General features: G+C 32.8%; 1 protein-coding gene across 1 annotated transcript; it reads right to left on the bottom strand.

Annotated features, from left to right (window-relative positions):
* Nucleotides 1–3,945: 3,945 nt before the first annotated feature.
* LOC112706941 (probable CCR4-associated factor 1 homolog 9) lies at nt 3,946–5,627 on the bottom strand. The gene has a single exon (XM_025758472.3). The coding sequence runs from the start codon at nt 4,886–4,888 to the stop codon at nt 4,031–4,033; it is 858 nt and encodes a 285-aa protein (XP_025614257.1). The 5' UTR covers nt 4,889–5,627; the 3' UTR covers nt 3,946–4,030.
* Between the last annotated feature and the right edge of the window lie 7,170 nt (nt 5,628–12,797).

The raw sequence follows: 12,797 nt of genomic DNA, 5'->3' as shown, positions 1-12,797 counted from the left end.
AATTAAATATTATGTTAATTATTTTTAATTAGATGGTTATTTTTTTTATTTGATTTACTCATACATAATTAATAATGACTGGATGTTTAATTTACTAAGTGTACAGATAGTTATCCTAATATTAAAGTTTAAGAAGTAATTTAGGAATGAAATGTTTTTTTAATTTTATTTGATCAATTTTTAGAATTTATCATCAAAAAAAAAAAAATTTATTGCTCATTTCTAAAAGTCATTGTTTATCCAACAAAACTCTTTTACAAAAACACACGGCCGAATGGGGCTTGGTTCATAAATAGGACCTAATATTTTTTTTTTTTGGTAAACAGGACCTAATATTTCGATTTGAGCTGAATAATTCTCAATATGATCCAACCCACTCTTTTGGGTCTTCAAAATGGAGCCCAATAAAGAAATACGCATATTTCGAATGACTCAATCCCCTGTCCAAAACAAAAAAAGAATTGAGTCACGCCCTCCCTATTGAATTTGGGATAACAAATGAGAACTGTTCATCAGGTTCAAAAACAAAACAAAATGAGAACTTTTCAATCGGACCCGAACCATCATAGGTTAATGAAGTAATAGTAGAAGTGGGTGTGTGTTGTGTAAGATCCAAAAAAAAAAAAAAACTTTTATGAGTGAAGTCTCCGACTTGTTTATTAGAAAGGTGAAGCTATATGAGGTCCGCAAGTGAATGATGGTAGAGTACCTGTAGAAGATTTCAATATTTAAATTAGCAATAATTTTAGGTAAATTTAAGTGAATCAGACTTAAAAAAATATTCGAATTTGGTGAAATATTTACCGAGAAAAGTAATAACTTAGCTATTACTCCTGAATTTTTTCGCTAGTAATAATTGATAGTTTCTTTTTTAGTATTAGAAAAGTTATCCCATGTTAGGATAGGTTGAGCTGTTTGGTGGTATCTAAAATAGTGGATAGCAAGACCTTTCTTGCCATGCAAGTCAGGCGCGGGATCGTGGCACCCTTGCTCCAGGTAAGTCGGATATCTTTTTTTTTTTTTGGTCCATAGTCGGATATCATAAACCATTTAGTTTTGGATTAGATTTCTTTGGATCCGGACAGCTTTAAGGTGCACTAAGAATGGACCAACCCTTTTGGACTATGCAGTGGTACTTATTGATACCAACTGATTGATGAGGAAGCAGGTACAATGACCATGGAGGTTATTGAGGAGTTTATTGCGAGGCTAAGTTATTTCTTGTAGTGATCTGTTATCTGGGTTGGGTTGTAGTCCAGCCCAAAACTGTGACAAAAAAAATGGCATTCTCAACTGGAACTATTGAACTAAGTCTTTCAACAGAAAATTTGTTCATAGACAAGGCTTGAATTAAAAGCTTTATTTAATGAAATTAATTACGTTTCATTTGAGGTAATCATGTTGGTACTTCAGTATTTTATATTTTTTACTTGGAACGGATTAAAATAAATAAAAATAAATAAAATAAAAATCCCCTTGTTATTTAATTAGGATTTTTATTTTTATAAATTAAATAAATATAATAATTACTAAAATAAATATTTCTCTCTTATCTCGTTTACATTGTATATCTTGTTTATCCTATAATGTAAATAAGATACATGTATTTTTTTAAAAAAATAAATTTAAAAATAATAAAAAATATTAATAATATCAATAATATAAATTTTTAACATGCAAATTGTACATAAAAAGGTTGGTAGAAAAGATTAAAATAGATATGTTTGATCAATTAATACTAAAAAAAGTACATAAAAGATTTTAAATTAAACTATGATCCAATTTGATTGATTTAAATTTGAAAAATAAAAATAACCGTACCCAGTGCCCATTTTAAGAGACGTTGACGGGATAGTAGAAAAAGAATTGAAACGGTTAACATGGATAATGGAAGATAACATGAGAGTCAATTCTTTTCCTATTATCTCTATCTACGTCTCCTAATAATTTGACAAACGGTTATAAACAATAGTATTAATAGATAGTGGGTAATTCAAAATTTGAATTTAAAAATTAACAATTTGGCAAACGATTATAAACAATAGTATTGATAGTGGACAGTGTAAAATTTGAATTTAAAAATTAATAAAAAGAGTGCATAAAAAATTTTAAAATTTTATCAATTAGAAACAATAGTATTAATAATGGGCAGTTAGAAAAAAGATAACCGTATTAATAGTGGGACGGTGCACTTAACATGCTTTCACATAAACGTGTTAACAGTGTTTAATTTAAATGGACAATTAATTTTTTTTGTTATTTAAAATGGACAATTTATCTTTCTTGTTATTTAAAATTATCCATCTTTTCTCTTATCTGAAACATTCTACTTTTAAAAGTTTGATCCAAATTATATTAATAATATTTTTTTATTATTTTTAAAAATTATATTTATTTATTTATAAATACATATATCTCGTTTACAGTAAACAATTTAAAATTTAAAAAATAACACCTAAGTACAACAATTTAAAATTTAAAAAATAACAATCTAAGTATAACAACCCAAATAAATAATTTAAAATTTAAAAATAACAACCTAAGCAAATAATAATTTATAATTTATAAATATGAATCTAAAAATTTCTAGTGATAACACTCAAGTAAAATAAACTTCCAGACTCAACGTATGAGTGCCACGTCAGCATATGAGCTCCCGATTTGTATTACTATAAAGATATTTTTTTATTATTTTTAAAAATTATATTTATTTATTTATAAATACATATATCTCGTTTACAGTATAAACGGAATAATATATATCTTGTTTACACTATAAACGAGATATACAAAAATTAAAAAAAATACCGTTTATACAGTAAACAAAATACGTGCAAAATTATCTCGTTTACCGAATTAAGAGAGAGATATTTATTTTGGTAAATATTTTAAAATTATTTATTTCAATAATTATGATATTTATTTAATTTATAAAAATAAAAAATTCTATTTAATTAAGAGTATATTTCCAATTCTCTTCTTGTAATTTTTTTTTCTTCTTGAAAATTTGAATGGTGAACGGAGCAACCAGGGCAGACTGCATTCTCTACCTCGTTATCAGTAACTGGTTAGAAGAGTCTGACTAAACTGTCCAAAAAAAAAAAACCGAAGGGAAGAGAAGAGTTTAAGTCATGGTAGACTATTTTTTTATTATTTTAGATCCTATATGCAAAAGGGTTTGATGGCGGCTGATTATTCAAGCTCTTTGTTGGCCATACATTGAATATTGAGACTTTCGAATTAATCCACGTGAAACTTTCGCATAAAGAATCTTCTTGCACATTATGATTGCTTAATAATACGCGTGGCTGTGGATATATATGCCAAGCTGCCTCCACCATTCATTTAGCTACTTTCTCCTCGTTAGAGTAACACAATTGCGTTATGCAAATTAGTTGTAATGCTAATTTCATTTTTAACAAAGTTAATGTTGATAGGCACGAACAAGTTAATGCTCGACCAAATAATACTTGTTTCTAAACAAACAGAATTTGATATATAATTTTGTAAGGGAAAAAATGGAAAAATAAATGAAGGAATCTCGATTGGAAAACAGTGGAGCAACCTTTATATGCAAGCCCACAGTTTTCAGGTCGCAGCTAGTTTTATAGGGGTGGTATGGACTGTATCCACTGCACACTACACACACTCGGATTTTAAGTGCTAAAGGACAATCTTGCATGTCACATCATCTTCCACACACACTGCTACTCCCTTAGCTTTATCCATTATATGCTGTTTATAGCATTATTTTGCGTATATAATCAACTTTATCCCTAAATTGTCCATTAGCGCTTTCTTTGATTGTCTAAATTCGTCGCATCTCTAGTCTCCTAACCCTTTGATATCTCTTCGTCACGAAGAAAACAATTGAATAATAGTAATCATGAACGCCTTTCAGATTCCAGTTAATTCGTCAATATAATAATTTACAGGGAGACATCATTTTACCAAACAAATAAAACAATCAATGGAATATATTTTTTATTTATATATAAATAAATAAATAACAATGTTCATTTTGTTTGAATTATGAACAAGGCATTTCCAAGCCGAACAAGACGCCGGCGTGCTTCTGGGCCCCATCATTGACGAAATAAATATCACGCATCCTCTGAAACGCGTGCCACGTCAGCAAGCTATCAGAGCCGGCCTGGTGGCACTTACCGACGGCCCGATCCACATTCAAGGTTCGGGCGACCCGATCCAAACCGCCATAGAGGGCCTTACAGTACCTCATCATGTGTTTCACATCGTAAACGTTATCACCGAAGAAAACCCTCAGAACCCGTAAGAACTCTTCCAACCCGTTTGGTAACGCCCTTCGGGTCAAGATCTTAACCAAGTACCCGAAATCGTAAGCGCTGTGGAACGTTACCCAGCTCACGGCGTCGTTGCACACCATCCCCGACGACATCATCAGCTCCGCGAACCGCCTTGACTCCACACCGTCTTCGGCGTTGCGCCGGAAATCGATGCCCTGGCAGCGGAGCAGGTCGATTGAGTCAGGAGCGTGTGCGTCACGCGCCAGATCAAAGTCGCTGAAGTTGAACTCCCAGATATAGCGGTTACCGGTGCCGAGGTCCGGTAGGTTGCCGTTCTCGTCGGAGAGAGTGAGTCCAACTTGGATGAGGTTGAGTGCGTCGACGTTGGACTTGAGGAGGAGGTAGTGATCGGAGGGGCTGAGGCGTCGCCCGAGGTAAGGGTTGGACGGATCTGTAGGCTGCGGACGGAAGATTACTCCGGGGAATTCCGTGTCCATGGAAATGAAGGGGTAGTTATCGATGACTTCTCTGATGAGTTCAAATTCGGATTCCAAATTGGAGGCCCACACCTCACGGATGACGATGGGCTTGGGTTTCGTTTCATCTTCAATGGCCACACCCATGCTTTCTAATCAGAAGGTTGCGTTTTCCTTTTTTTCTTTATCTTTATTTTTGGTTGGGGCTGAAAAATTGAAAGTTGTTACCGTGTTATGGTTGTGGTTTAGGAATTAGGGTGAGGGGGTGAGGGGGTGAGGGGTGTGGTTTTATATGAGAAAAGTGGGATAGAGGAGCGAGGATGTTGCTTGGAAAGTGAGGAAACGTCAAACACTCAAACGTGATGCGTGAGAGTGGTGATGTGAGAGAGAGAGTGGTTATTGGTTAGTGTCATGTGAGTGTGTGTGGGTGTGTATTTGTGCGTGAATCGGTGCGTGGAGTGGGGTTGTTTCTTTCTTCTTTTTAGTGGGGGTGTTAATGTTTTATACAAAACAAACGCAAGTGTATTAGTATTATTATCCTATTTTTTATTTTTATGTAACTTCAAGTTGTCTACGTTCAACGCGTCCAGAAGGAGAAGGAGAAGGATAAAGAGAAACTTTGACCGCCAAGGGTGTAAACTAATCTAATACGGATGCTGAGTCAGTCAATGAATTGTTGCTCAGACTTGGTCTATGTTTGGGTCCTCATCTTCCTTTTATAACAAAAAAGAAACATATTGTGCCTACTGTTGTTGTGTTTTCATTATTTTGGTCAACACTTACACATTCAGTGTAAGTTGACCAGAAACTTTAATGACTTGCGCCTTCCTTCTATTTATTTTCCAATTAATTAAGCAATTTTGTTATTTGTTACTAATATTCATTATTCAACATGTGCCTACTACCTATCAATATCATATCAGTTTCCCTGTTGTCTATTCTCACATGTAATTATGAATGTAATTGGGAATGTATATGGTTTAGTTAATTCAAAAATTAAATTTATTTTTTGGTTAATTAAAAATTTATTTTTAATTAATTAATTAAATTAATTTAATATAATAAAATTAGTTATTAATTGGTTATAAATTTAAAAATTAATTTTTAATTGGTTATAAAAATAAAAACTAATTTTAAAAAATAACTGATTTTTTAATAGAAAAATTAGTTTTTGGAAAAATAAAATCGGTTTTTGGACAAAAAGTTAATTTTCGGACCAAAAAATTGGTTTTTTAAAAAACCACTTTATTAAAATTGAATTTTTAATCTTAACATTGAAATTAAAAAGTTTTAAAATTTGATTTTAATTTTGGTTAACTGATTAAAAATTGATTTTTTTTAAATTTGGCTTTAATTAATCAATTTTAAAAAATTTAGATATAATTTTTAAAATTATTTTGTTAAATTAATTAAATAAAATATGATTATAATTTTTTAATCGGTTAATTACATTTTGGTTTTTAATGTACACCCTTACATATAATTTAACATAAATATAAATGCCTACTTTTTATTTTTAAAGGAATTTAATTTTTCTAATGTAAAAAATATTATTCAAACATTCAATCATATATTACTATATTATAAAGAAATATTTGTCAATGAATTACTTAAATAATTATCTAAATAAACAATTTTGATTAGATACAATTAGTACATCAATTGATTTTACAAATAGGTGTATTTTTCATTTTTTAGATTTATAAAATAAAATATGGAATAAACTTTTTAATAAACATAAAAATTGAAAAATATACTTGTGTTTTTTCAAAAGTAGATTATTATATTTTTTAAAATAAAAGAAAAATTAGTCTCAATTAAGACAATAGTATTCAAAATAAGAATTGGGTTCTCCCACTTGCAAATGCAATAATAATTAGAATAAATTGAAAAAGGAGAAAGTGGATTTTAAGTATGGAATGAGAGAGAAAATAGATTTTAAATGTGAAATTGCTTATTAATGCTCGAATATTTTTAGTGATTTTTATATTTTTTTTAATAGTTTTTTAAGGTTTAAATCAAAATTCTTATATTTTTAGTAAAGATTTTATGACTAGTCATATGTTTGGAGTTGTTTTAGAAAGATTATGTTTTTAAGGATCTCAACTCCAGCGTCAACCAACCAAGCTCAACGCCAAACTTCAAGCATCCAAGTCCAACGTCAGGAACTGATGCCCAAACCTTCAAGCCCAACGCCTTCGATGGTGCTCAAGGGCTAGCGCCCTACTTCCATTATTCAAGCCCGGCATCCAACGAAGGCCACAACATGGGCGCCCAGCGCCAACTTTCGGAACCCAGCTTCAAGTGATTTTTCACATCCAGTGGCTCACAAATGCATTCAAGTTAGGCGCCAATCATTCAAGCCCAGCGCCAAGTCCAATATCTTCTCTCAGAAAGCTCTAATTCAACTCAAAGATTCAAGATTTGAATGATTAGTTAGCATTAACTTCTTCTTTCGCTTATTAAAATTTAGTTTTAGATTATATTTGAAATATTTTTTTAGATTAGATTTAATTTTTGAATTTGAATTCTAGATTAGAAGTAGAATATAAATAAGTGAATGCATAGTTCACAAAGAAGACTTCGAAGGATAACTAGATCCATCCAGCTTCTCATTAATTTTAGGTTATTTTCTTTATCATGAGTAATTAAACCTCTCTTGTTAAGTGTTAGGAGCTCTATTTGATCTTATGGATTGGTAATGTAAGTATTTTCTTTTTTTTTTATTAATGCAGTAACACTTTTTTTAAAATTGAGTCTCGTTCTTCATTTTTAATGATTAGAAGTATTGTAAAATATTTAAATTCTATTTTGGATTCTATTATTACTTTAACAAATTTAATATTGGAATTAACTTGAAACTCTTTCTCATCATTCTCAACTTGGCTAGGAATAGTATTTTGAAAGTTGTGCAGATTTAAATTGAAATCATGCTTAATCTCTTTTTCTTAATTAATTGACTAAGGAATTGGATATTAAATAAATTAAAGAGAAATTAAATTATCAAGTAATTAAAATTTTGTTATATATGATTTGCCATGAAAGTGTTTTTGCACGAGTCAAAATAAAAAAACATAAGCATTGCTTTTTCTAAAAGTTAAACATCTCCAAACCTTTTAATATCTCATTCATTAATTACTTCCCCAAATTCATAAGCATTCTATCATTCAGAATCAAACACTCTCCTTCACTATTCCTTATTATTTCAATATTCTATTTCAAGATTTACATCTTCTTGTTAAGATTTGATTGATCTAATTAAAAGGTTCAATTATAAGTTGCTTGATTCAATCTTTTAATCTCCATGGGAATAATATCCACTCATCTTGGTATTACTTGGAGCGATTTAATGTACAATATTTGAGTGTATCAATTTTTTTGCTCATCACTCAGGCTATTGGACATCATATCAATCATCTTCAAGGAAGCTTCTAGAACCATTTTTGTAAGAGTCTTTGTTCCTTTAAAAGCCACCAAGTTTTGGGCCCTCCAAATGCCTTAACAAAGAGTTGTGAAGAGAATTAAAAATAACACTCTACCAGTTAGCTCCATTAGGGAAAGAAATTTTCTCTCAGAAGAAGGAGAGAAATTGAATTGCCTCAATAGGGAGAGACAACCACAATTCACCAAATCTTTCATCTTCTAAACCAAACCTTTTCCTAACTGAACCTTTTCATAACTATATTCAAGTTCAGATTCCTCCTAGACCTGAAACAGAAGCATAGAGACAAATGCATCACAACATCATCATTAAATCTTTTAACCACTATCGACAAAACTAGATGGTTGGAACATACCAAATTTCTATTGAGGGTAAAACAATCAGATTCAAGCAAGAAGGGCACAGAGTTTTCAGAACAGACTGCCTCAATCTTATAGAAAAGTTTATAACTGAGAATAGAATACAAACAAAGAAAGCATACATTCATGCAACAATCATAATAGAGAAAATGCACAACCAAGTATGATGCATGTCTGCCTATGCAGGCCATGTGCTCACGTGTCAGTTTACGTCCTGCAGCCCGACATTACCTAGGAACAAGTCCTAGATATGGTTTCCCTTTATGTCCTTAGTGCATACGTGTCGGTGGTAAGAATACCACTCCTTCGTGACTACCGGCAGTCGGCGCAAAGCCCGACCCCTTAATATACGCACAAGGGGAAACAGTGATCTTCAGTTCGTGGGCGTCCCCGAGATCAATTCACAAATAAAATAATGATCCTCAGTTCGTGGGTTTCCCCGAGATCAACATACAACAACAAATACGATCCTCAGTTTGTGGGCTATACCCGAGATCAATACTCAACAATACAGTAATCTTCAGTTCGTGGGTTATACCCGAGATCAACATACAAACAAAACAACGATCTTCAATTCGTGGGTTATACCCGAGATCAACATATAACAGTTCGTGGGTTATTCCCGTAATCAATGATTATCAGTTCGTGGGTTATTCCCGACGTTACCCAGTAACCTCTGTCTAGATAAGGCTTTCATGTTGGTAATATCCACTGCAAGCAACCTTTGTCTTGCAGGGCGGAACTTATTAGCCGATATACGCCCAACACACTCACTGTAAGCAACCTCTGTCTTACAGGAGCACATTGATCTCGATACCTCTGTAAGCAATCTCTGTCTTACAGCAAAACATTATAGCAAGGTATCCCAGGAAAGCATTTTTTGTGGTCATACTACCATCCATCTGGCTGCCACAATGCAACAGATGAACACATAGATATCTCTGGGGTTGCCTTAACGCAACAAATGACCTTTCAACATGCTCTTTACTTGTTCTCTATTCTCTTTATCATATTACTCATTTCTCCATATATCTTTTTACTCTGTTCTGGTTTCTCTTTTCTCTGTATCTCTTTACTTTTCTCTGATTACTCTTTTCTCTGTATCTGTATTACTCTTTTTCTCTTTATCTCTTTACTTTACTCTGATTACTCTGTTCTCTGTGTTTCTTTGCTTAACAAATGTATTTAAAGCTTATGTAAATTTCGGTATGAATGGTTAGTTTGTCCCAAGTATAGGTTCATTAAGTCTATACTGAAACATTTTAACTTTTCATATTATACCTAACCCTAGTCGCAATTCAAGGACTAACTAAGTTGCCCTAGTTCGTTCACTAATCTCTGTCTATTTTTCTATCATTAAAACTTTACAGACTTTTCTTTGGTTTTTATCTTTTCTTTATCTTTTTATCTTTCTTTTATCTTTGCCTCACTAATATGTTCTTACCACTCCCTAAGTGTTTTATGAAGGTAATTATGAGATTCTGCACTTAAAGTTGTCTTTCTAAAGCTTTTACAGAAAACTGCCTTTTCCGTATTATTTTATTATTTTTATTAAAATATTATTTTTAATTAAATATTATTTAATATTTTATTATTATTTATTATTTTATTATTAAATTTTTGAAAATTACCCCACTTTAACCTTTAACCTTTAAAAATTCACTTTTTACCACCCGTAACTTTTAATATATCTACTTTAACCACCCTAACTTTCAGAAATTACCAAATAACCCCTCAAACACCAAAATAATTAATTCCTTGCCCTTTCTAAGATCTAAAAGGTGTTCTTCAATGTTCTTCACCACACTCAAAGTGTTCTTCGTGTTCTTCGTAAATTCTTCAGATTCTTTCTCTGTTTTTACCTAATTTTCAATCTTTTCAGCAACCGATTTTTACCATAATTCATAATAAATTTTTAGCCACTAAAACCCCATCATTTCCACATGATTTTAACACAAATTGAACCCTAATTTAAGCTATAGGATTCATTTTTCCAGAAGCCCTCAAGAACAACATTCATAGCTTGAATATCATCAAATTTCATCAAAATTTCAACAAACTTTCACCAAGAATAACTCATAGAAGCAATCAATTTCAAGCATAACCAAACCATATCATAATCACACATCTCAAATACAATCAATCAAGATTAAATTCGTCACACCCTACCTGGTTTTGCTGCTCCTAATTCGGTTAGACTTTCAGGTGGTCCTTAAGCACTTTTTCCTCCTAAATCACATCAAGAACAACTTTAAATCCAAAAACTCTCAACTGACCAAATCTCACTCAGCATGTTAGGAAGGGATTTCTCACCTTAGAGTTGCTGGAAATTAACATTTCTTGGCCCTCAAGTCAAGTTAAGCATGATTCCTAAGGAAGAACATCAAGAAAACACATGTTTTGCATGGTTTTCCTTGAAAACTGAATTGAAGAGGGAGGGAGACAGCCATATCACCTTATTTTCAGCCTTGATATGTTATATGGTTATGTAGAGGAAGAAGAGAGGATCATTTTGGTGAAATCGGAGTTTTGATTTGAGTTTTAGTTCAGAAGAAATCAAGCTTTGAAGATTAAGTATTCATGAAAGTTTCTCTCTTTTCTCTCTTCTCATTTTCGTCCAAAGGGAGTAAATGACCAGCCTTAGAGTGTCTTGGGGGTGTAGAGTGAGTTGTGATTGGTTGGTTTGGAGGTGGGTTAAAATAATATTAAAATATCTCAAGTATATAACTACTAAAACTAGGTGTATCGGAACTCTTGTAAAAACATCTCTAGAAATTATTTTCTGAGCTACTAGCATAAATGACACTAGTAACATATTTATTATGAGAATAGAACATGTATGATGAGGCCTTAGCTTTGCTAAAGTCATCAGAGAGTGCTAGTGCTAAGCTGCACCAGTAAACTGTGAATCCGGTTAAATTGATTTTCTGTTTTTAACTAAAACTGACCAGGTAACCTTATAATATCATTCAAGCATCTTCTAATACTAATGTAATGATAATATTATACTATTATCCCTCTTCTCTCATGAATCAAGTCTTGTTCGTCAAACTGAGACTATTTACGAAAAATAAAATCAAAACTCCTAACCGATACGGTTCAAAAACTAGGTTCTTCGTGACTACGTTATTGAGCTTCCCTCAGAAAAGGTTCTATCTTAAAGATGACTTAATAACAATGAGGACTGTGATACTTGATGATATAGCAGAAGTTCTCCCCTTACTGATCTTTCGGAGAAATCTGTATTTTCAAAAAAGATCTCACATACTCGAAAATCGCTGTTGTTACACGAAACGTCTTCAACAGGGACGACAATGGAAGAAAATGCAGTGGGTATCGCAGCAACCATTTCAGAAGAACTGGAGGCGACAGATACCAACCGGCGAAGACTTCTTCAATGTTGGCATGTTCGGGCTTCAAGAGACCACGGTGATGCGGGCTACGACGGCGTGGCGGGCAGAAACGAAAGGGCAAGCGACAGAGGCAGCCAGGCAGGGATGGCAAGTATCATGAGACATGCACAGTTGAGGTTGCTATTGACAAGAATGATATAGGCGATGGCAACGTGGCAGACAAAGGCAATAAAATGGACGACTGCGGTGTGATGCAATTTGAATTGTATCCGTGTGTTTTAAAATCCGGATCGGGTTGGAGTTGGAGCTTCGTTAGTATTTGGATCTGGGCCGGATTGGCGGTTCGGGTCATGACAAAAAAAACAATCTACCATGCATTCTATTGACCACCTCCTGCCACCAAGCTTCGAAATTTGAAAACCCATTTTGTACAATCGAGTTATCAATGGGGGCATATCTCCAGATTTTAGGAGCTGGGACACACCACCTCAAATAATGCATGACCGATTCATTCTCTTCTCTACAACGAGGACAGAGCGCTGGGGTTAATGGAAACTAATGGTTGAGGATATCCATCACATGTAATTTTTCGTCAATAACTCTCCATATGAATATCTTCTCTTTCGATGAGATTTTGAGTCTTTAAAATCATTTTCATATGACTTGATTTTTCATGACGGAGGAAAGTTGTTCAATAGGAACGTGGGAAAAGCTATAAGAAACTCAATACCCATATGCAACCTCATATTATTTGATGTTATTTTATGACAATTGGATTCTATCTCTACCTTTTTCATTCACCTGGATGGAAAGGATGTAATCTACAAATTTCGGTAAAAATAGATTATTGATCATCTCAAAATTTTATCTTCTATCTAGTATAAGTAAGTCCCTCACTCAAT

The sequence above is a fragment of the Arachis hypogaea genome, chromosome 8 (genome assembly GCF_003086295.3).
Source record: "Arachis hypogaea cultivar Tifrunner chromosome 8, arahy.Tifrunner.gnm2.J5K5, whole genome shotgun sequence".
NCBI classification, from domain to species: Eukaryota; Viridiplantae; Streptophyta; class Magnoliopsida; order Fabales; family Fabaceae; genus Arachis; species Arachis hypogaea.
Note: the sequence above shows the minus strand (reverse complement) of the source record. Positions and strands in the feature narration are given on the sequence as shown.

What these genes read in the sequence shown, in the direction of transcription:
- LOC112706941 (XM_025758472.3), bottom strand. Translation starts at nt 4,888, where the DNA reads ATGGGTGTGGCCATTGAAGATGAAACGAAACCCAAGCCCATCGTCATC.